At 35.7% G+C, this 23,699-nt stretch overlaps 1 protein-coding gene across 1 annotated transcript in view; it reads right to left on the bottom strand.

Annotated features, from left to right (window-relative positions):
* Positions 1-292: 292 nt before the first annotated feature.
* The window catches only part of csmd3b (CUB and Sushi multiple domains 3b), a 514,670-nt gene continuing 491,263 nt past the window's right edge, over positions 293-23,699 (bottom strand). Inside the window, exons 62-70 of the mRNA XM_067361816.1 lie at positions 19,594-19,667; positions 16,021-16,132; positions 9,475-9,654; positions 7,292-7,357; positions 5,225-5,383; positions 3,180-3,292; positions 2,228-2,315; positions 703-838; positions 293-452 (exon numbers count right to left, since the gene is read on the bottom strand). Coding sequence (XP_067217917.1) covers positions 293-452; positions 703-838; positions 2,228-2,315; positions 3,180-3,292; positions 5,225-5,383; positions 7,292-7,357; positions 9,475-9,654; positions 16,021-16,132; positions 19,594-19,667 — 1,088 coding nt within the window. The remainder of the gene's footprint in view (positions 453-702; positions 839-2,227; positions 2,316-3,179; positions 3,293-5,224; positions 5,384-7,291; positions 7,358-9,474; positions 9,655-16,020; positions 16,133-19,593; positions 19,668-23,699) is intronic.

Here is a 23,699-nt window from a genome sequence, read left to right as displayed (position 1 = left end):
GCAGAAGAATCTCTTCATGCTTTCCATCATGAAGAAGCTTTTCAGAGTGACAGTCAGTTTCATATTTCATACATGTCCTCCGCGGACGCACGTGGTCAAACGGTTCCTGAAGAGTGTGCTTTATATATCAGAGGACGGGCAACAGCGTTTGTGCTAGACATCCTCTGCGAGTCTCGGTCAAATCCGTCCATGACTGTAATGCGATTGCATCCACCTCAGTTTAAAAAAAATGCAAAAACCTTGAAATAAAAAAACAGAAATCCACAGATGTTCTCGCGTCAGGCGGACCTAATTATACCATTGTGCAGACTGTGTTGAGATTGGGGTCAAATCGGACAGCTTTGCCTTCCACGGACTTCGCGTTGGTGTTGTACATGGGGTTCTCGAAGGCAGCCTGTCCGTTGTTGTTCTCGTGAACCGAACAGCCTGTGTACTGGGTTTTTGGAGTAGTCCTGTCAGACGAGACACAACATCAGAACGTCATTAGAAGAGCTTGCAAAGGAAAAAGAAATTACGATCGCATTCAATAACCTGCAAACGAGCTAATTCTGTCTCTAAAGACGTTATCTATTTCTTACGATCCTGCAAGAAATGATGATGATTTTGTCAGAGACTGATTTCTAAATTCGCTCTGAGCCGTCTAGCAATAACAACTCCGCAAACAAACTTTGACAAACGAGGACAGACATAAGAGAGACTCACCGCTGCTTGTAGAGATAAAATCCGAAGCCTGCAAATATCAGGGCGAAAAAAGGCACAAGGATTGCTATGGCCACAGAGCTACTGTTTGTACCATGTGGAGGATTTGACGAATTATTACTTTCTGACATATTCAAACCTGCAAGAGATTGAAAGACACTCATTTTCACATTGCAAAATCTGTGCATTTCATTATGTCAAAGATGCATTAAAGAGGACCTATTATGCCCTTTTACAGTCTTGATTTTAGGCTCTACTAGAACAGGTTTTTATGCTTGAATGTTCAAAACACATTAATTTTCCTCATATTCTCCATTGTTGCAGCTCCTCTCTTCCCAGTCTGTCAGTAACACTCTGTTTAGTTCCTGTCTCTATGAAGCCCCTCCTTCTGAAAAGCACAATGTGCTCTGATTGGTTGGCTGGAGCATTGTGTTGTGATTGGTGAAGCGCTTCAAACTTGTTTGGGAAATGTCCCGCCCCTTACCATAACCGCAAGTTTCAACACACTGCTAACTAATGGTGCGTTCACACCGGACGCGAATGAAGCGGTAAGCGCGAGTGATTTACATGTTAAGTCAATGCAAAGACGCGAATTGACATCCTGCGGCGCGATTCGCGCGAATGAAGCGGCGCGAATTGAGCGATTCACGCGAATGACGCGATTTGCGAGAACCGCGCAAGTTGAAAAATCTGAACTTTGGCGAATTTCCGCGCCACGTTAACCAATCAGGAGCTTGCTCTAGTAGTGACGTGACGTAGCGAGCTGAGGCAGAATTTCGAAACAACAATGGAGGACAAAATCATCATCGCTGTACATCTTCATACATTTATAGAAACAGAAATAAAAAGGATCGTGTTTGAAAGAAAGTGAATGAGGAGGTTGGACAATCTGATAAGTTGTAAAAAACGGTCTTTACTCAATTAGAGCTATATACAGACTACAAGCCAACTAAAGACGACCAATTGAGCTTATTCGCTGTAATTTACAATTATTTCCCCACTGACAAGTTGTGTTTATTCAGAGGAAGTGTGCAGAAAACAGTGGGAGAGTCTGGGACACATAAATGAGCGGGAGAGCCCCTCTCATGACGCGAATTCGCGTCTGTTGTGAAGGGATTTTCACGCGCGAATGAAGCGAATGTCAGGCATGAATAGCGAGATTTAGTCGCGCAAGTCGCGTCTGGTGTGAACGCAGCATAACTCAACCAGGCCCCGCCCCTTTATTCTGCATATGCCTTCAGCGGGAATTATTTAAATGAGGAATATTGTGACGTGTTTGTTCCCAGAGGAAATCTCAAGACTACAATGGAGGCGTTTCAGAAACAGCAACACTGATATAGAGAATAACTCCCGCTGGAGGGACTTTTTCATGCTCAAATAGCAACATTACACACTAAAGAAAGTTGAACATGGAAAAAAGCATAATAGGACCCCTTTAAAACAACTCATATTCATACCACTAACAGGGTGAGATAAAATATTTTAAACAATATAGCATGCAAAAAAACATCATGATGGGATCTCATACCTAGCCTTTGCAGGCCAAACTGGCCGAAGTCTTTACCCTGTATAAAGCCTTGAAAGACATATGTGGAGCCATCTGGTTCAGCAGACACCTGACAGGGAACAATGAAATGGATCAACTTCCTTGCAGACCAACGGGAATCAATTTTCCACTTATAATCACTACTGCTCACTCAGACTGCCCATATAAATCTGTGAGATAATCTGACAATGAAAATGTCAACATCTTTATTGCGGCTTCAGCAGTTTGCATTCACATTAGCAATTGTAAAACTTTGTATTCCATTACTGTATTTCAGTATCTGTACTTTATTAAACATTCATTTTATTATTATTTAAGAGTAGTATAGAGTGTATAAATGTCAAGTGCATTTCATTTTATACAATTTTTCAAATAATAAGTTACAATAAAAATGGCAAGTTGTTATTATGATCAAATGATCAAATCAAATTTGCCTACTAAATACAAATGGAGCTCAATGACACTTCCGCACTGAAACACCAACTTAAAAAAAATTCTCAAGCAAATATTTGACTTTTTTTTGGATGCTGAATAACATGATGCTCCTTGATAGAACCAGATAGTGATGTTTGATTAGTAAACAAATGATTCCTTTGAATCGATCGAACTGGTTCACAAATCACATTTAATAATTCATTTGTGAACTGATATGATTGCAGTAGTTAACTACCAACTCAACTCCTTATTTTTCAATCCTAATAATTTATAATAAATGTCAGACTGAACTTTGTGTGACCTGGACTTTTAATACTTTTAATACATTCAAAATGAAGTACTTTTACTCAAGAAGAAATATACAAGTGATGTACTATTTCATCCAGTTATCTGCATTTTATATTTCGTCCACCACTGCATTTTAGTGTAACACTATATTTTTCTGTGCAAAATAAGCTAAAAAGATAATATAACTACAATAAGATACATTTGCACATACAAATCCGTCCAAGGTCCACTGCTCCTCTTTGATCTTGCTGAGTGTGGTGGGTGAGGACGCTTTCACATGATACACCAGCAGCATCAGACGTGCTTCCTGGCTCTTATAGACACCTGCGACAGAGAACAGAGAGCTGACAGCTGTCTACACACTCCATGGAGATGTGTTTCATCCTCTTATTGCGCTCTTCTCGTCTCGGTCACTCTCTGTGTCTCGAACAGAATTGCACACACACAAGTTCATACACGCTCTCTCACTTCCCTTTAGTCTGAGCATAAAATAAAATTATTGACAAGCCCCACATTACATAAAGATGCTGCTCTTTGTCTACAATCTCTCCTCCTGACCTAACCAACCACTTTCTAAGCTATAAAGTAGATCCTGATTGAGAACATGTAAACAGGGTTAGTTCACCTAAAAATGTAATTTCTGTCATTAATTACTCACCCTCATGTCGTTCCACACCTGTAAGACCTTCGTTAATCTTCAGAACACAAATTAAGATATTTTGATGAAATCCGAGAGATTTTTTATCCTCCATTGAAAGCAAGGAAATTACCACATTCAACAATTAACATTGTTAAAATTTACGTTTTAGCACTTCCAGGTTCTACGTTAAAATGCCGGCGCAGGAGCCGACCAATAATGAGCCGGCATTCTGATGTAGAAACTGAAATAATGTGGCAGAATTACAGGGGATAGACGAATTTGTTGAATAAAGTCGTAATTTTTGTTTTGTTTTTGCGCACAAAAGTATTCTCGTCTCTTCATAACATTAAGGTTGAACACTGAAGTCATTTTAACAATGTTTTTACTACTTTTCTGACATTGAAAGTGGTGGTTTAATTTGCTGTATATGGATGAGTCATTTACCTCTCGGATTTCATCAAAAATATCTTAATTTGTCTTACGGGTGTGGAACGACATGAGGGTGAGTAATTAATGACAGAAATGTCATTTTTGGGTGAGCTAAGCCTTTAACGGGTAGGTAGATTTCATTACCCCCCAATCAGGGTTATTATCATTAACTAAAACTATTAAAACATTTCTGTTCATTGAAATAAAGCTGAAATAAAATAAAAAATAAATATTAGTTGAAAAACGAAAATTAGAACTTTTGCCTTATAGCAATAAACTGAAATAAGTTTAAGCATTAAAATTATTAACTGGAAATAAATAATACTAAAACTTAAATGAAACTAAATCAAACCTAATTAGCAATATTAAAACAAATATATTTGTTTTTTGTTTTTTTAATATTGCTGTTTAGGTTTCATTTAGTTTTATTTAAGTTTTAATGACAAAAGCACATAATGAAAAATAACTAAAAATGAAAACTAAAAATATGAAAATAAAAGCTAATTCAAAATATGAATAAAACTAAAATAAAGCGTTGCAAATAACTTCACACTCATTTGAAATTGACCAATGTTGCTGAGAACAGTGTTTTCAGACATAATGTCTTGCTTTTATTAGGAACTGCATTTGAATATATCTTAGACATTTTTAAAATCTACATTCTGTCAGGTAAGATTTGATTTTTTTTGTTTAAAATGTTGAATCTTCTGGCTCAGCTCCCTCTGTCTGTGTGTGTGAGAGTCTGTTTTACTCTCTTGATGGTTTAGAGTTTAACCCTTTCATTGCTGTGTGGATCTGCCTGCATTACAGGATAAGAAGTTGATGGTTCTAATGTTTTCCTTCGTTATGATCATTTACCGTTCTGACAAGTCCATTTTTACACGGTTTATTCACCTTTATTCACCAGTGATTATTCCTGATGGCTGGCCAATAGCAGTGTCTAAGATTAATTAGATGATGTAAAGCAAATGTCAGCTTTATAAAGACTCATTCTCATAAGTGGAAAAGGAAGGTCTAATGATCGAACTCATTAGTGTTCTAGTTTAATTTCACTCTGATAGTGATTCTGTGATAGTGGGAACACACAGTCCTCATGCTTGCTTGCTTAGATTTGCAGTGTGTGTATGTCTGTGTTATAATGTGATCTGTCAGTTGAGTAAATCTGCAGAGTTTAACAGTAAACCAACCTGAAAGCAGTAGTTCCATGTTGCTGCTCGTTAATGTGACGTTAACTCTACCCGTGGTTGTATTAAAGCTTGTGATACTCAAAGTCATTGGTTGCTTTCTTCCCTTGTAGTTGTATGAGCCTTTCCAGATGTAGTTAGGAGCAAATACATCATCAGGAACTGTGAACAAATAAACAAGCGAAAGACAAAGAAAAAAGGTTAATATCCATCCAGGGACATTTATTATGATATATATATACAGTAATACTCACATACACACATCTGCATATATTTTTTGTGTATATCTGATTAAATTCCTGAAATATCTCTTTGGGTTTACATTTACTTGCAAACAAACACAATCATTGCTATATTTTATTGCCAAATGAGAGTACTGAGTAATGCGTATCAGAAAAAAAAAAAAAAAAAAAAGTTTCATTAAAAATATAATTAACATTGTACAAACCAAAATTTATTCAAACACCCTGAACATTTCATTCATTAATACAGTTTATTCACTATAGTTTAAAAAAAAGTAATAAAATGAGACAAGATCTCAGAGTTAAACTGTGTCAGAAAAATATTAATCTTAATTATGTCAGATAACACTTAAGCAAAACATGTTCAGGTCAAAGTGTCTGAATAATTTTTGGTTCCAAATTTTTAAGTATTCCACTGTATGAAGAATTTTTGGGTATAATATGTCACAGTTTACTTTATTTTTCTATCCTCACTTAAATAAATGAACTATAGTGTCCTGCAACCACTAGTAAAAATATATCAAAAATGTGAATAATTTTTGATTTGACTGTATAATATCATTAGCTAATGTACATTCAAAAATTCAAAAAATAAAAATTCTATAAAAAATATATATATTTTTATAAAAATATATGAAATACATCTTATAAAAATTCTAAATATTTATATTATATATAAATTATCTAATAATATTGATATGATATATAAAATTAATTATTTTATACATATGATTTATACAACTATATTTATATAGAAATGTTAAAGGCTAAAATGTAGTTGCTTTTATTAAATGGAACTACAAAATATAGACTTTAGAATGTCTGTATACATATAAATATACATGAGAAATATATTAAAATATAAAAATTAAATATAAAGATTAAATTTTAAAAATATTTAACATTTTGAAAGGCTGCATTTATTTGAAAAAAGAATACAGTAGAAACAGTAATATATTACAAAATTCAGCTTTGCCGTAATAGTAATAAATTAGTTTCAAATATATTCAAATAGAAGTCAGAAATTTTATTTGTAATAATATTTCACAATATTACTGATTTTTGATGCAGCTTTGGTAAGCATAAGAAGGAAAAAAATGATGAATTATTCAAAAATTTTCACTGATAATGTATATATTTAAATACAGTAAAACATACATATTTAAATACGGTTATATAGCACAGCCTCCCATATCTTACAGCTTAAACAAGGCAAATGATTAGGTCACACTTAGCCATAATAAAAACAGCATTTAATTCAGCACAGTATTGGGTTTGTCAGCCAGATAAGAAATAATGTATTGGCTGGAGTTCTCAGATAACATGCTACGAGTCTTTACGAAGAATTTTCCTGTAATCTACCACTTCAGAACCCAGTATCTCAAAGGGTCTTACTGATCCATCAGTTTCTGGAAACGTGCTGGATATCCGGTTTGTCCTTTCTGTCACAGACTCTAGTGTAGAAAGTCGTATTTGTTGCAGGTGCTCCTGCATGGCGGAGCCTCATCATTAAACACGTAAAGCTTTGCAGGACACCAGCTTGTCTCCAACTTAATCCGGCTCTCCAAGTACTGTATATAAAGTTAAGATATGTGATATGCTCTAAGAGCGTCTGGTTCAGTAGGATTATCTTGTGATTCCAGTCGAGTATCTTGCGGCTGCCCGTCTGCTTTACTGTCAAACTAACTGGAACACGTTTGCTCCTCATTAGTCCCTTCATCCTGGGGCCGTACCAATGCACTCTGTGCCCAAATAGGACCAAAATTATTCATCCTAAATGAGGTGCACTTAACACTCATAAGTAGTCTTTCAAAATAAATGCACCCACCATTTAGCTTCGGACTCGGCGTTCCTGGGACCGGTTTAATAGGCTTTTCGGATAGTTTGGAGCCCGCTGGGAAAGAGAGCAAAAAGGAATTATTAAAGATTGACAGATGAAATTGGCATCGCTTTCTTCATTTCAAGTGTACAGTAACATCCCCAGGAAATAGTGTGTCTCCTTTATTCCCTTTCACAAAGAAAAATCAGGTGACTGCAGACAGCAGGAGGTGACACGGTCAACATATTGAGCAGCATCACGCAATACAATAGGAGGCTGTTTCGGACAGGCGCAGAAAAATGAGTTTGGAGCAGCTCTCTGTCGAACGATTTTTTATGGACAATCACATCTGTTTATGTGCAGTAATTACTGGAAAGCCTGAAGTGTACAGCTGTGCGCACGCATGGCTGCTGTGGCAGCGCTCGGAGGAAGACGAGGAAGATAAAATCACAGCACTGCAGCACGACGGCCACACGCTAGAGCGCCGGCACCCCACCTGAGCACACGCTCACTTGGGCAGGAAGTGCAAAGTCACAGTTATTGGAAAGGCAAAATGCTGTGTGGGCTAGCAGAATGTGTGATAATAGAAATGTATAACAGCACTTCCAGTTTAAGTACCATTTTAAGACCTGCACATCACTTCAATGCGAACAAACAAAATCAGCCTGCTCAACAGAGATGTACAGGACAAGTGAACAATGGACCCTTTTTAACATTTCTGTACATGAACTTTTTTGAAAATACATAGAAAAATTCTGTTTTGTAATATTAATACTGGACTGAAAATACATAAAAATAATATTAATGCATTTTTAATGCATATAAATTAATGCATATTTATGCTTTAGTTCACTTTTATGCGTTAGACTGATTTTACGATTTCGAAAATCAACGTTTGATAATGAAATCTAAATCTTTACTGTTGTGTCAGTTCAGTTGCATTTTTAAGAACTTTGAAAGACATTTTAATGCTAATTTAGACCTTATTTCAAGACTTTAAGTATCCATGTGTATAACACTTAATATTTAAATTAAGTAAATGGCAAAAATGGCTATGAAATCAGGGGAGTCATGCACATAATTTTTTTTCACATGGTTTAATTTCAGGACTCTTTCATGTAAAGAATAGCATTTATTTGAAATAAAAATCTTTTGTAACATTATAAATGTCTTTACTGCCACTTTTGATCAATTTAATGCATCTTCGCTGAATAAAAGTATAATTTTGTAACGTACTGAATCCAAACGTTTTGAACGGTATATTAATAAACCAAGCAAAATTGCAATCGAACAGCTAGTGATTACAATGCATTTTATTAGTAGGCTTTCAGATATGTTTTATGTATTCATTTACTTTTTATTGCTGTTCTAAGTAAATGTTATGTAACTATAAATGTTCTGTTTATATAAAAAAGCTTTAAAAAGTTCACCCAAAAATGAAAATTAATTGTCGCTCCACACCCATTAACCTTCATTAATCTTCGGAACACAAATTAAGATATTTTTGATGAAATCCAAGAGGTATATGACTTGTCCATACAGCACTTTCAAGGTCCAGAAAGGTCCTAAAGACATCATTAAAACAGTCATGTGACTGCAGTGCTTCAACCTTAATGTTATGAAGAGACGAGAATACTTTTTGTGTTCAAAAGCAAAACAAAAATAACGACTTTATTCAACAATCTCTGTCATTATCCTTATGCAGGTGACGCAGTAATCACAGAGAAGGCTTCCGTGTTTATGTCCGAATGCCGGCTCAGTATTGGCCAAAGCTGATCACGTGACGCTGACGTAGGAGTCGGCCAATAACGAGTCGGCATTCTGAAGTAAACAACACAGAAGAGAAGATATTGTTGAATAAAGTCATTATTTTTGTGCACAGAAAGTATTCTCGTCTCTTCATAACATTGAGGTTGAACCACTGCAGTCACATGACTGTTTTAACGATGTCTGTCATATACTTCTCGGATTTCATCAAAAATATCTTAATTTATTGTTCCGAAGATGAATGAAGGTCTTACAGGTGTGGAATAACATGAGCGTGAGTAATTAATGACTGAATTTTCATTTTTGGGTGAACTAACCCTTTCATTTTATTTATTATTTTTTTAGTATTTGCATTCAAGCTCTGCACTGTGTGCATGCTATAGAAATGTTAGATGTGCTGACAGACAATGTGAAGTGTTTGATACCTCGACACACAGGCATCTTCCCAGTCCAGGTTCCATCGGACCGGCAGACCCGGTGCTCAGATCCCCCAGACAAAAAGAAGCCGGTTTGGCAGGTGTAGATGAGCGTGAAACCATACGAGGGTAGATCCATGCCCACAACATCCACATGAGCAGGGCTCTCGGGCTGTTTACAACTGTGAGCTACAAAGAGAAGCAAGAATAATTGAAAAAGAGAAACAAAAGAGATGAAAGTACAATCCAGCAAACCATCTCATTCCCATATAATCAGACTTCAAACTTCAGTGGGCGAAATCAAAATGAAGTTTGAACTTTTAAGACAACATGGCGTGTTTCTTTAGAGAGGATCTCTGCTTTCTCTCCCTCTCTCTGACACCGCCATCGTTCCTGTGCCTACAAAAGCTGGCTGAGATCCTGAGTGTGGCAGACATTGATGCATGCTGGCAGACGGCACTTAAAGGGAGCGCACCTTTACCTGTCACACCAGCAGATCAAACGCAAGCCAATGCTCGCCCAGTCATTCCAACAGCTCCATCATCACTGTGACTTTGATCAAAAGTAGCTGGGATTGAGGTTTTGGCTCAGTGCACTGGACACAGTTCTTTTATCCAAGACTTTGATAAGGGTTTCTATCCATGAGCGCCACAACAACAGTAAAGCCACAAAAGAAAAGAACGTTATCAGCCAAAGAAACAATTATGGCTTCCAGTTACATTGCTGTGTAATACAGGGGCGTAGGGATTATTGCAATACACTAATTTTTTTTTCCAGTGTTTGGGTAGTTTTTGTGTTACCCAGATCCTGGGTCAGATGTAATAACCCGTGGGCTTTTTACGCCCTCTTCAGGAGAGAGCAGTGCAGCTCCGTCAGATTGGTAAAACACAGGATTGTGTATGTTTTATTTTATCTGAAAATTCATTATTGTGCTGTGTATCATTTAATTTTATGCAAAGCAACAGGAGCGTGATGTGAGTCACCTAAACAAATGACGTGTCACTCTTTTCACATGATTGAAACGCCTGGTGCCTTACATAAAATTGGATGATTTTATTATAAAAAGATACAGAATATAAATACTTAGGATGTTAAAATATGTTCTCAGAACTGTACACTGATTATTTATGGACAGGTTATGGAGTCAGCCACAGCATTTTTCAGCTAATTATGCTGGGTTTAAATAAACAACACAATTTGCTGGATAAAATTAACCCATGAGTTCTGTCCTATATTTAGCCTATATTTTTAGAGTGTAATTTTTCAGCTCATTTACTGAGAAAATGCAAATGAAATTTTGCTTCAAAAATCTTTGGCATTAAATTCATATTATTATTCAAATTAAATTAAACTGGATGCCCTTTTGTAATAAAAACAAAACAACTTTTTAAGGAGAGATGAGAGTTTAAAATGAATGATTTGATGTATTGTAAATAAAATTATGACACTACAACCAAAAAATACATTGACGATTACTTAATTTAGACAATGTGTTTTTTCAAATTGCGCACATATCTGATATGATATAATTATCCCTGCTATCGTCAAAAATAAATAAATGTATTTTTTACTTGATACTCATCTAACAATAGCTTTTTGCATGCTGAAACCTTAACTCTAAAAATGCTGGGTTAAAAACAACCCAAGTTGGGTTGAAAATGGACAAACGCAGTGGTTGGGTTAAATGTTTGAACAACGTGCTGTGTAGTTTTATTTAACTCAACTATTGTTTAAAAATTACTCTATGTCTGACTTAAAACGAACCCAAAATATGTTGGAAATTAAAAATCAGACACATAATTACTAGAGGCAGCAATAATAATCAAAAGGTCAACATTTCTTAATAAGCAATTTAATAAATGTTTATTGTTTAATTCATTAAACTTAATAAATGTTCATTTATTAAACATATTAATAAATGTTAATTTCCAACATATTTTGGGTTCATTTTAAGTAAGCAATTCAGTAATTGTTAAACAATATTTGAGTTAAATAAAACTACCTAGTGGTTGGGTTCAATCTTTGCCCAACCTGCTTAAAACCCAACCCAATCGCTGGTTAAAACAACCCATCCAATTTTTTAGAGTGTTCCATAGCTAAAATGACATTATGATACAGTTCACTTGAAGTACATAAATAAATAAATTCTCAGGACAGAGCAAGGCATAAGAAAAAACTACATTATTTCTTTGGAGACCAATCTAGTGGAACACTAATAGAAAGGACAGCCAGCCATTATCCAATTCTGTGTGAAATAAAAGAGGCGAATGAGAAAGATGATTTAGCACTCAGCCTGACTCTGTGAGTAGCCAACTGCTCTGTGTAAACAAAATTACAGTGCGTAATTACAGAATGATCTCGATTATTCTTGGGGAAAAAATGGTGTGATTAGGTGCAAGCACACAAAAGCTGCTTTATCACAGATTTACAATTAAGCGGGGGGAAGCGCTGTGTCTTCTTAGCCATCTCATTGGTTAATTTCCTAATTTTTGCAAAACAATGACAGAACTTTGGGGCAGTGGCATAATGCAAAATGTAATTAGCTTTTGAAATGCTTCAACTGAATGGCAATCTGTCTTGTGAAATTGGAGGCCAGATGTTTTCTCATTCTTCAGCCGGCTTTAATGCTGTTGGATTCGAAACTTCTGTTGATAAACGGGCATCATCCAGTCACAAGCCTCGTAGGCCACCCACCATTTTTAAATACACTGAGGTGATGTCGGATGAATTTATACACGAGAAAGTTTGAGGTCAGTAAGATTTTTTATTTATTTTTTTTTTGTTGAAAAATTTGTTATTCAACAAGAAAGCATTAAATTGATCAAATGTGACAGTAAAGACATTTATAATGTCCTAAAAGATTAATATTTAAAATAAATGCTGTTATTTTGAACTTTTTATACACTGATAATAATCAGAAATGTTTTTGAGCAGCAAATCAGCATATTAGAATGATTTATTTTAATTTCCATTTCATTAGAATGATTAGAAGGATCATGTGACACTGAAAACTGGTGTAATGATGCTGAAAATTCAACTTTGATCTCAGGAATAAATTATGTTTAACAATATATCACAATAGAAAACACTTATTTTAATTTGTAATAATATTTCACAATATTGCTGTTTTTACTGTATTTTTGATCAAATAATTGAAGCCTTGGTGAGCAAAAGAGACTTTTTCAAAAACATTAAAAAATCTTACCAACCCAAAGCTTTTGAGTTATCTTTTTAATTAACATTCTCGGTGTTAACGGGCCTTTACAGAGAACAGATTTGAAATTTAAGATCTAAAACAACTTCACGCTGACATATATAAAGACTGCTGTTTATTTAATTATATTACAGTCATAGAGAGATCAAATGCACTGAGATAAAAAGAGCATCCTGTTAGTACTGTAACTGAACAAATTATGCATTTTATTTTGTAGCAATAGGTTATTCAAGGAGTTAATTTGCTTTAACCCTTTAATAGCACAGATGGACTAAGACTGAACTCCCATAAATCACCCACATAATTCAGAAGCCATTGTGTAAGAAACATTAATCTTCCCTCTTTCAAATAATATGAGCCATTTTGAGTGATTCTCTTTTAGTATGGTTGAATATGTACATTAACGGATGAAATGATCATTTATATTGGTCAGATCATTACAGCAGTCTCAGAACCACCCGCTAGATCAAGCAATGAGTAAAAGCCACAGCGTAACTCACACTGACAGTGTTTCTGCCACGTAACCGAACTGCAGCTCGATGAAGAAAAAAATTAAGTGATTTCTGGGTTACTATGTGGAAGATTTCCTTTAATAACAACCATAAAGTATGAAATGGTTATCAGGAGTGGGCCACTGAGAATTATGGCACAATTTGATGGTTGTGAAATCTAATTTATATGAGGTAGGAGAGCCATCCGAATGGTAATTAATCTAACACAAACTACAGCCATAAACATCTGCATTCAGTCAGACTGACAAAAAAAAAAAAAGTTGTTTAACTTCCATCAATCTCCCCCCCGCAAACAATAGGTGAGTAGTTTGCTCTAGTACTTTATGTTGCATCATAAAGACCTATATTACAAAAGATTGTGTTCATAAGTAGTGCATTTCCACCGTATTTTCTGCTGATGTTTATATGAGCACAGAAATAAACACATCCTGCTCTCTTCGGTGGAATGACTCCTTTAAATTTTGCAGCAGCACATGATGGATGTTGTGAAATGATTATTCATAATGTCTTATGAATATCATTGTGATGTGGCTTCTTATGGAACTACTTTAACTTGCAGAGCAAAATAACTTGCCAACTGGTGTCTCAAATGCAAGCTAATTGATATTTATGTCTTGTTTATAGAACAATTTTTAGTTTAACTGATACCAGTGTTGTAGTCAAGACTCAGAGTCCATAAAAAGACCAAGACCATAAAAATATCAGAAGATCAAGAACATGAATATAATGTCTTGGACTCGGACTCCAGGCCATATTTTGATGTTTTTGGTACTCAGTCTGGGCCTGAACACGACTGTCTTCTGGTCTCAGTCTTTGATTTGCACTTGAATGAGCTGTTCTGGTGGACCCATTTAGGTTAACTATACAAATATATTCTGCATTGACCTTTATAAATGAGAAACTTCAACAGATGTAAACTGGTATTCTGACAGATTCCCATGAATGTGGCAACTGGTACACACGTTTTTTGCAGCGATGCCATAGAAGAACCATTTTGGGTTCCCCAAAGAACCTTTCAGTGAACAGTTCCTACAAGAACCATTTTTTTTTTTTTACTAAAAAAGTTTCCAGTCAGCACCAAATATTTTTGATCATATTCACAAAACTTGTATATTTTGTTGTATGAATATGTAAACAGTCAATATTTCAAAAGAAAGAATAGAGACTTTCTGAACTTTCAGATTCGGAACGGTGATCAAAACATAGATCAAGTAGATTGAGTCCATCAAACACCTCCAAAGCTTCGACTTAATCTAGTAACGTTACTCAGCTTTGATTTATATGCTGTTGAATGTTTGATGATCATGTTAGCTCACTTGTGCGTAAACTTCTATCCGCTCCACACTCTAAAAACTAATTCAGGGGACCTTTAGTCATTACTTAAATATATATATTGTTGTGAAATAAAAAATCAAGTTCTGAAATGCTGTTAGCCTTTTTACTTGTAATTGCTATTTTTTGAGCTTGGATGACACACAAATTATGCCTATTGATTCGATATACTATCATGACTTGTCATAGTTTAACATTCTCAGTTAATCAAAAATGTATTTAATTTTAAGTTCTGTTAATGTAAAATACATTCTGATGATGTGTAAATGTGTTTTATTGTTTTGAGTTGTACGAACACTTCTTTTAATTTAGACGAACTTAAGTTAAGTGAAACTGGGCTGGTATTTATATTTCCCATCATGCTTTGCCCATGGCACTTGAAAGGGAGAGTAAATGCTAAAATTAAGTGTTATATAATGTTTTTTTGCACAAGATTAATGGTAAGGGATATTTAGCAGTAATTAGTGTTTTGTTATGCTAATTTAGAAGAGTTTCTGTTAATATGGTTTCATGTTGCTTGGTATGTTGGATCAACTTAAATAGTTGCATTCATGTTGACTATTAAGTTCATGTTACTTATAAATGCGTTTTATTGTGGCAAAAAAAAGCGTCTTCACCTTACTTAAAACATTATGTTGGATCAACTTAAATAGTTGCACTCATGTTGACAATTTTTAAGTTCATGTTACTTAGAAATGCGTTTTATTGTGACAAAAAAAACATCTTCACTTTACTTAAAACATTATTTTGGATCAACTTAAATAGTTGCATTCATGTTAACAATTTTTAAGTTCATGTTACTTAGAAATGCGTTTTATTGTGGCAAAAAAAAAAAAACATCTTCACTTTACTTAAAACATTATGTTGGATCAACTTAAATAGTTGCATTCATGTTGACTATTAAGTTCATGTTACTTATAAATGCGTTTTATTGTGGCAAAAAAAAGCGTCTTCACCTTACTTAAAACATTATGTTGGATCAACTTAAATAGTTGCATTCATGTTGACAATTTTTAAGTTCATGTTACTTATAAATGCGTTTTATTGTGGAAAAAAAAAAACATCCTCACTTTACTTAAAACATTATGTTGGATCAACTCAAAATATTGCTTTGAATTAATGTAATTCTCCCAATTGGCTTAAGTTAAAAATTCTAGTGGAAACGTTAACATATTTTTTTTGTTGAACCAATGTTTTATTTTTTAGAGTGCACCTGATTTATGCAGATCTCTTTCTTTGCTTGTTTTTGGATCTGGAGATGCTATACTATTTCAGAAGATGTGTAACAGCGCCCTCTACCATATAGCAGTGGTGGGGAACGGTGTCACAAATGATCTCGTCAATGACGGGAAAAGTGTTTATAGTTCAAAAATGTTCTTTAGGATATTAAGAACCTTTTGTGGAATGGAAAGGTTCAATGGATGTTAAAGGTTCTTCTTGGAACCATAGATGCCACTAAATAACCATTATATTTTAGAGTGTAGGGATTAGACTTACGGATGCATTCCGGCTGTGTCCCGCTCCATGTGAGGTCAGCCTGGCAGAGGCGTGTGGTGGAGCCCTGCAGCAGGTGACCGGGCTGACACTGGAAAGCCACCATACTTCCAACCTACACCAAACACACATGAACATATGCCATCAGACACTGTGCTCACACAACTCTCTTCTGGAGGCAGATTAAACAATAGTAAACACCTAATACTTGCAGTTTTTGAATGAAAGAAGAGCTTTTCACACTGTGCTTAACCCCTGGTTATTGTCATAAACCCTGCTTTTAACCCCAGATAAGGGAACGTTTCTCATTTATAATTTAGAAATGGGGTTAGTTCCACTTTTTACATGGGTATGAAAGCATTAGTGCTGCTTTTGTGCTGGTAAAACCCACACTGTGGTGCCAAACCTGCGGTGTGCTGTTAGAATGTAATGCTTAGCAACCGTCAACCAATCGCATGCCTCATTTTAACATGTTCTGGTCACGGAAACATACATAATCAGTCATTTCAGTGTTCTGCGTCAATTGGACATTTCTTCTTACCTTCATTCAGAAAAAGACTTTACATTACAGTGCGACGTTCATCCAATCAATGAAATTGACAACAAAAAAATGCAAATAAGGATGTTAACCCAGGGTATAGGAATGAACAGTGTGGAACACCAGCTTTTGAAAACCCAGAATTAATTGTTAACCCCGGGTAAATTATGAGCAGTGTGCAACGTGAAGCAAGATAACCCAGGATTTCGTTTTAGCTGGGGTTTAGAATGACCCAGGGTTAACTATTTCAAGTGTGAAAAGCACCAGAGTTTTCACTCCTGAGAACAGATGCTAGAAAATAGTGATGGGGAGTCCATTACAAAAGAGTTGATTCCTCGACTCTGAATAGCCCCAGAGTCGGGGTCGACTCCAGCATAGGAATCAACTCTCATGTCGACTCTGTTGCTGTGTCCGAAATCGCTCACTTGTTTACTGATTCTTGAATCCATAGCCTATATAGTGCATGACAGTTGAGTACACTAGAAGCAAGGAGTGAACAAAGTGAAGCGAGGAATTCGGACACTGACGAATCGCGTCAGAAACTTTGTCACATAAATTTATCCTACATGTAGCTTACTTTAGAAATAGATAACATTCATAGTGACTTTAGTTTGTAATTATACATACGTGGTAGCTTATATTAATGCAATAAACATAGATTTGATTTTCCATGGTTAACCATGTTCATAATCATTAAACTAAGCATAAATAATAATTAAAAAAACTCACATCAACAATAAACACATCAATAAGTTTATTATTGTATGCATTGTATTAATTTTAGCATCTTTAACTCTCCTGTCCAAGCACTTTTAAGATGATCATGTGTGTTTAGCGCCATCACCTGACCATTATAATGAGATGAATTAATTAAAGAACGCCTTCTTTCTCTTTTATTTAATTCTAGCACAATATTTGACCACTGATGTTTTTCCTGGCTAGGTAGCACCATTGATACTCATTAAGTCATCGCTAAATTGGACTAATTTGGACAGTCACACTAAATGTGTGTTGTTTTAATGAGGGGATTTTAAGGCTTAGTTTTGGGGAAAAATAAATTAATTAAGTGTTTAAGGACTGCCATCTTGCCTTATTTATGACCCTGTTTTAATGTAAATGGAGTCCAGCAGTCAATTCCATCGACTCCTACAGTGGGAAAAAAACCTGGAATCAAACACGCCTACTAAAAAAGATTGCAACAACAAAGATGTTACTTAAAATTAAGATCTTTCCTTCTGCATCGCCGTACGCCATCGGCTTCCCAGAATCACTATCTTAAAAGCCAAAGTGGAAGAATGCTAATGTCAGGTGGATATTCTCATACGATACTTACTTACTTTACCGACAGCTAATGTAATCACCAGTACATGCACTTAGGAGGCCATTTTGACCTCCTTTCCAGGCCACTAGTGATGTAAAGTGGCACTTATTTCCATAATATATGGTAGTGCTACTCATGCAAACACCTTAGGCTACTATTTGTTATCATCAGCAAGGCCACGGGACCAAAAATGTCGCATATATGCGAGTGCACGTCGGCTGTGCTTTAGGATACGTATGAAGGAAGTAAGGTATTGACATGTCACAGAGTGCCATGTGGGTTTAGCATATTAATTGATTAACATGTCCCTGCTCACCGCGAACACAGTTGACGAGCCATAGACACCGCCGCTTATCTGGGGTGTGCGATATCTCCTCTCGGCGACTCCAACATCATTAAGCCCCGGATAGCAAAGAGCTTGACTGGCTCCTTTTTCTCCAGGCCAGACAAATGATTTACGAATATGGAAAGGCTGATATTTAGCCGTTTCATGAAGCCTCTGGAGGGCTTGACCTCTGATACTCTAATGACTTGAATACTAAACATTCTTCCTCAGCAATCTCAGTGTTTCTGTTTTTCACATCTCCCTCAGTTCACCCCTCCATCCTGTTCCCTTGACAAAACATAATCAGATTTATTTGCACTACTGAGAAGCTGATTTTTTTGTTGCTCTTTTCGAGTGGTTCTGGGGTGTTATTACATCCATGCATACAATTTCACCGCTCCTCAAGGCCCTGACCACGTTCGGAGTGAGAAAAGACTTGAGAGGGCTTAATAATATTTTGTAGTGGATGTGAGGGAATGAAGGGCCTTCACTAAGTAGTTTGTCTGGAGTGGGTTTGAGAAAAGCCATGAAGAACACTTTCATGGAAGGAATGAGGGAAGATATGAAATCTTCATTTGAAGATTCAAGGAATAGTCCACCTGAAAATGAAAATGTATTCATTTTCTATCTTCAGTGAAACATAAAATGAGATCTTTGACTTTGTGAAAGTGGTCCATACTGCTCATGCTCTATATTCCATGTCATCAGGTTGGAATGACATACGGATAACAAAATGTTTCATTTTTTGATTAACTTTTTTTTTTTTTAAGCAGTGGTTCTCAACCAGATGGCCAAGATGACTTAAAATGATTGAAAAAAAGAAAAGAAAACAAGTATTAAAATAAGCCAAAAATCACACCAAAAAAAATCTTATTTTAACTCACCATCTCAACAAGGCTTTTCTTTGAAGAATTAATATAAATGTGTGATTATTAGTCTCGGAAAAGGCATATACATATACATTTTTATGCTTTTGTTAATCAATATATATTTTTCTAGTTATGGCAAGCTCTAAAATACTTTATCAGGTAGAAATTGTGAGCAAAATGTTTTTAAATCAATCCTCTTCCAGTAAATACCAAATATCTGGAAAAAAAAAGGGAAGTTTGAATATTGTTGTGGACAATGGGTGCCTTGGAGTAAGATTTATATAATATAATATAATATAATATAATATAATATAATATAATATAATATAATATAATATAATATAATATAATATAATATAATATAATATAATATAATATAATATAATATAATATATTCTTAGTGCTCATTTCTTAGTATTTTGGTTTGTCCCTCTTTGACTTTCATGAGAGCAGCAGTCAAGCTGACATGAACCATGAACTTTGAACTCTAAGTTTTCTATTATATATGTGGTCATCCTGCTACCTTAAAGCCAAAGGTCCTGTTGAGAGAGCCATAGCGGGGCATCCCAGGGTTCTCACAGGTGGTGCGAGTCGGCTCTGGGGAAAGAAAATGAGAAAAAAGACAAAACAAATGAACATCCAGTCACATTCTTCTTCTCAATATCTTCTTATCTGCCACAACTGAGGCAGTTTCTTTTTCACCAGCATAACAGCATTTCATCTCCCATAAATACGTGCTACATCGCCTTCATGAGCCCAGACGCATCTCTCAAAGCAGTGCTAGGACTTGGCTTATGGTGACTGTTATGGGGCCTGTGTGTTTATGTAAGTGCTGCAGCAGTGTCGTAACAGTTGTTTTTTTATGACGGGCTGATGGAGACGCAGCAGGGGGCAGTGTTGCTGCAGCAGTGCATCTGCTACCACACAGCTGTGCTGCTCTGTAATTGGGATGTAGAGCACATTTTTGAGCTGACGCAGAGACCCTTGATTCAATGCAGGCGTGCAAATGACAGGACAACCTGCAAGGCTTACACAACCAACCCCTTTTCCATGCCGTTTTTAATGTGTGGGGCTTCTAATACCGAGTCAGCACACAGAAAATATATGACTGCATCGCCATATTGAGAAAAGAGTTGCAGACAGAGCTCGCGTTGCTTTGGTGTTGAAAGAAAAACCCACTAGGACAGCAAATAGGATTAAGTTCAAACTGCACTATAGAAAATGCTGGGTTAAAAATATCCCAATTTGGGTTAAATATGGACAAACCCAGTAATTGGTTTGTTCTGACCCAGCAGTTGGGTTAAATGTATGCTAGGTAGCTTTATTTAACTCAACTGTTGTTTAAAAATTACTGTATTGCTCACCTAAAATGAACCCAAAATGGTTTAGAAATGAACATTTATTAATAAGTTTAATAATTAAATAATAAATTGCTTATTAATAAATGTTCACCTTTTGATTATTATTGTTGCTTCTAGTAATTATGTGTCTGATTTTTAATTTCCAGCCTACTTTGGGTTCATTTTAACACAGCCATATAGTAATTTTTAATCAAAAGTTGAGTTAAATAAAACACGTCGGGCAAACATTTAACCCAACCGCTGGGTCAAAATAACACAATCACTGGGTTTGTCCATATTTAACCCAACTTGAGTTGTTTTTAACCCAGCTTTTTAAAGAGTGTACTAAATGCACACGGGACATGTTCCCACATCTTCCCACATTCATATGGAAGTTTTGAAAAACAGATGACCACATTGAAAAGATGTCTTGGAATGGAGATACTCAGAAGATATACTTTTGACCAACAATGTAACATTGGCTGCCGATGATGCATTGCACAAACCCACTGAGGTCGGTGACCGGTTGGGTCATATTTTCTTGTAGCTTGCATAGCTGAGTTCAAAGTTATGAGGTCATGTCACACAGCCTGTTCGTGACACCAGGCGACTAATTTGCCTGGGTCTACCTACTGATAGATGAATCTGACACAGCCCTTGACATCAACAACAAAAGATACGGAAAATGTTTTCTCTAACTTTTAAAAAACTATTCATTTTGCTACCCTGACTATGCACAATTTTAAGGTTAGTTCTCTTTCATTATTTGCATTTAACCGAACTAGACTCCATGGGGTTTATCTCAGTCAGTTCAGAAGAACCATGTGGAAACTGAAAAAAGCCAATAGGATTCATTCTATAAGCATTGGTGTGTGGATAAATATGCAGTGGCATTTAATTTCCACCCAATGTTTCTTTTTCATGGTGTCTTTAATACTGCATGAGGCCATAATAACTCCATTGAAACAGCTAAATGATTACACCTGCTTTGGGGCCATGGCTGACATCTTCCATTGGCACAATACACTAAATGCTTAAAAACGCCAATCAGAGCTCATCCAAATCTCCTGCTGGCTGTTCAAGGCTCCTCAATAATGGCCTCACAGAGTCGGGACCATTTATTCAATTACTTGCTCAATTAAAAACAATTATCGATGTATTTATTGACATTAGGAGAAGGACTCCCTCATGAATATATAAACTGTGGGGTTTAATCAGATAAACACTGTACGAATGGGGACAGTGAGAGGAGTCTTTGTTAATGAGATGTGGAGAAATGGATGTAGCCATAATACACAGTTCAAACACAGGGAAAGAGAGAAAAACTAAATAGAGCTAATTCCTTATTTGAAAAACAACTGAATAAGAATAATAACTTTGATTCAGTTCACATCTCTATGGTGTTTCTCGCAAATCAAAAGCCTGCTAAGGCAGCTTTACAGAGATCAGTGCCTTTATACCCTCCAGCAAGGAAACCAGAGGTGAAAGTAACAAGGGAAAAATCTGTAAGGGTAGAACATGGAAGAAACCCTGGGAGGAAGAACGATTCGAAACTCCCACTGTTGGGGAAGTTTAAGAGATTTCAAGCAGTTCAATACAGTCAAGCTAGACTTTAAAAATTGTTAGCTATACTGAAAGTTAATAACAAAAGGGATAGTTCACCCAAAAATGAAAATTCTGCCATCATTTACTCACCCTCAAGTCGTTTCAAACCTGTATGAGTTTCACTCTTCTGTTGAACACAAAAGAAGATATTTTAAAGAATGTTGGTAATCAAACAGTTGACGGTAGCCATTGACTTCCATAGTGGGAAAAAATACTATTGAAGTCAATGGCTACCGTCAACTGTCTGGTTACCAGGGTTCTTTAAAAGTGCCCTAGAACGTTTTTTTAAAAGATGTAATATAAGTCTAAGGTGTCCCCCGAATGTGTCTGTGAAGTTTCAGCTCAAAATACCCCATAGATTTTTTAAATTAATTTTTGGGGCATAATTAGAAATGAGCTAATTCAGGGTGTGTGGCCCTTTAAATCCTGTGCTCCACACCCCAAGAGCTCGTGCTTGCCTTAAACAACATAAAAAAAGTTCACACAGCTAATATAACCATCAAAATGGATCTTTACAAAATGTTTGTCATGCAACATGTCTAATTACGTAAGTATGGTATTTATTTGGATGTTTACATTTGATTCTGAATTAATTTGAGGCTGTGTTCCGTGGCTAACGGCTAATGCTACACTGTTGGAGAGATTTTTAAAGAATGAAGTTATGTTTATGAATTATACAGACTGCAAGTGTTTAAAAATGAAAATAGCGACGGCTCTTGTCTCTGTGAATACAGTAAGAAACGATGGTAACTTTAACCACATTTAACAGTACATTAGCAACATGCTAACGAAACATTTAGAAAGACAATTTACAAATATCACTAAAAATATAATGTTCTCATGAATCATGTCAGTTATTATTGCTCCATCTGCCATTTTTTCGCTATTGTTCTTGCTTGCTTACCTAGTCTGATGATTCAGCTGTGCTCAGATCCAGACGTTAATACTGGCTGCCCTTGTTTAATGCCTTGAACATGAGCTGGCATATGCAAATATTGGGGGCGTACATATTAATGATCCCGACTGTTACATAACAGTCAGTGTTATGTTGCGTTTCGCCTGTTCCTCTGAGGTCTTTTAAACAAATGAGATTTAAATAAGAAGGAGGAAACAATGGAGTTTGAGACTCACTGTATGTCATTTCCATGTACTGAACTCTTGTTATTTAACTATGCCGAGGTAAATTCAGTTTTTGAATCTAGGGCACCTTTAAAATATCTTCTTTTGTGTTCAACAGAAGAAAGAAACTCATACAGGTTTGGAACATGAGGATGAGGAAATGATAGCAAAAGTTTCATTTTTGGGTAAACTATCCCTTTAATTGACAAAAATATCAGATAATAATTAGGGGTGTGACAAGACAGACGAGATGAGATTTTTGCACAGTATTTTTAACAAATCTTCAATGACGAAATACATGACTAGAAAAATAGTCTGCAGGTGCATTTTAAATGTTTTAATTAATCATCTTGTAATGAATGTCATTTCAGTTCTAATTTCTGAGTATGAATTATCATTTGCAGTTAAAGAACAATACTCAAGCACTGTGAAAGGACTCAACTGACTCACCTCTTTCCTGTATGATTTCAAGTTTCTTCAGACCTTAGAACTGCACATGATTTATGAGCTTCTTTTGACCTCCTAACTTTCAACAAATTGATCATAGAAATAAAAACAGTTTTCT

Source organism: Chanodichthys erythropterus, chromosome 15 (assembly GCF_024489055.1).
Source record: "Chanodichthys erythropterus isolate Z2021 chromosome 15, ASM2448905v1, whole genome shotgun sequence".
NCBI classification, from domain to species: domain Eukaryota; kingdom Metazoa; phylum Chordata; class Actinopteri; order Cypriniformes; family Xenocyprididae; genus Chanodichthys; species Chanodichthys erythropterus.
The sequence above is the reverse complement of the archived record's forward strand: the minus strand, read 5'-3'. Positions and strand labels throughout refer to the sequence as shown.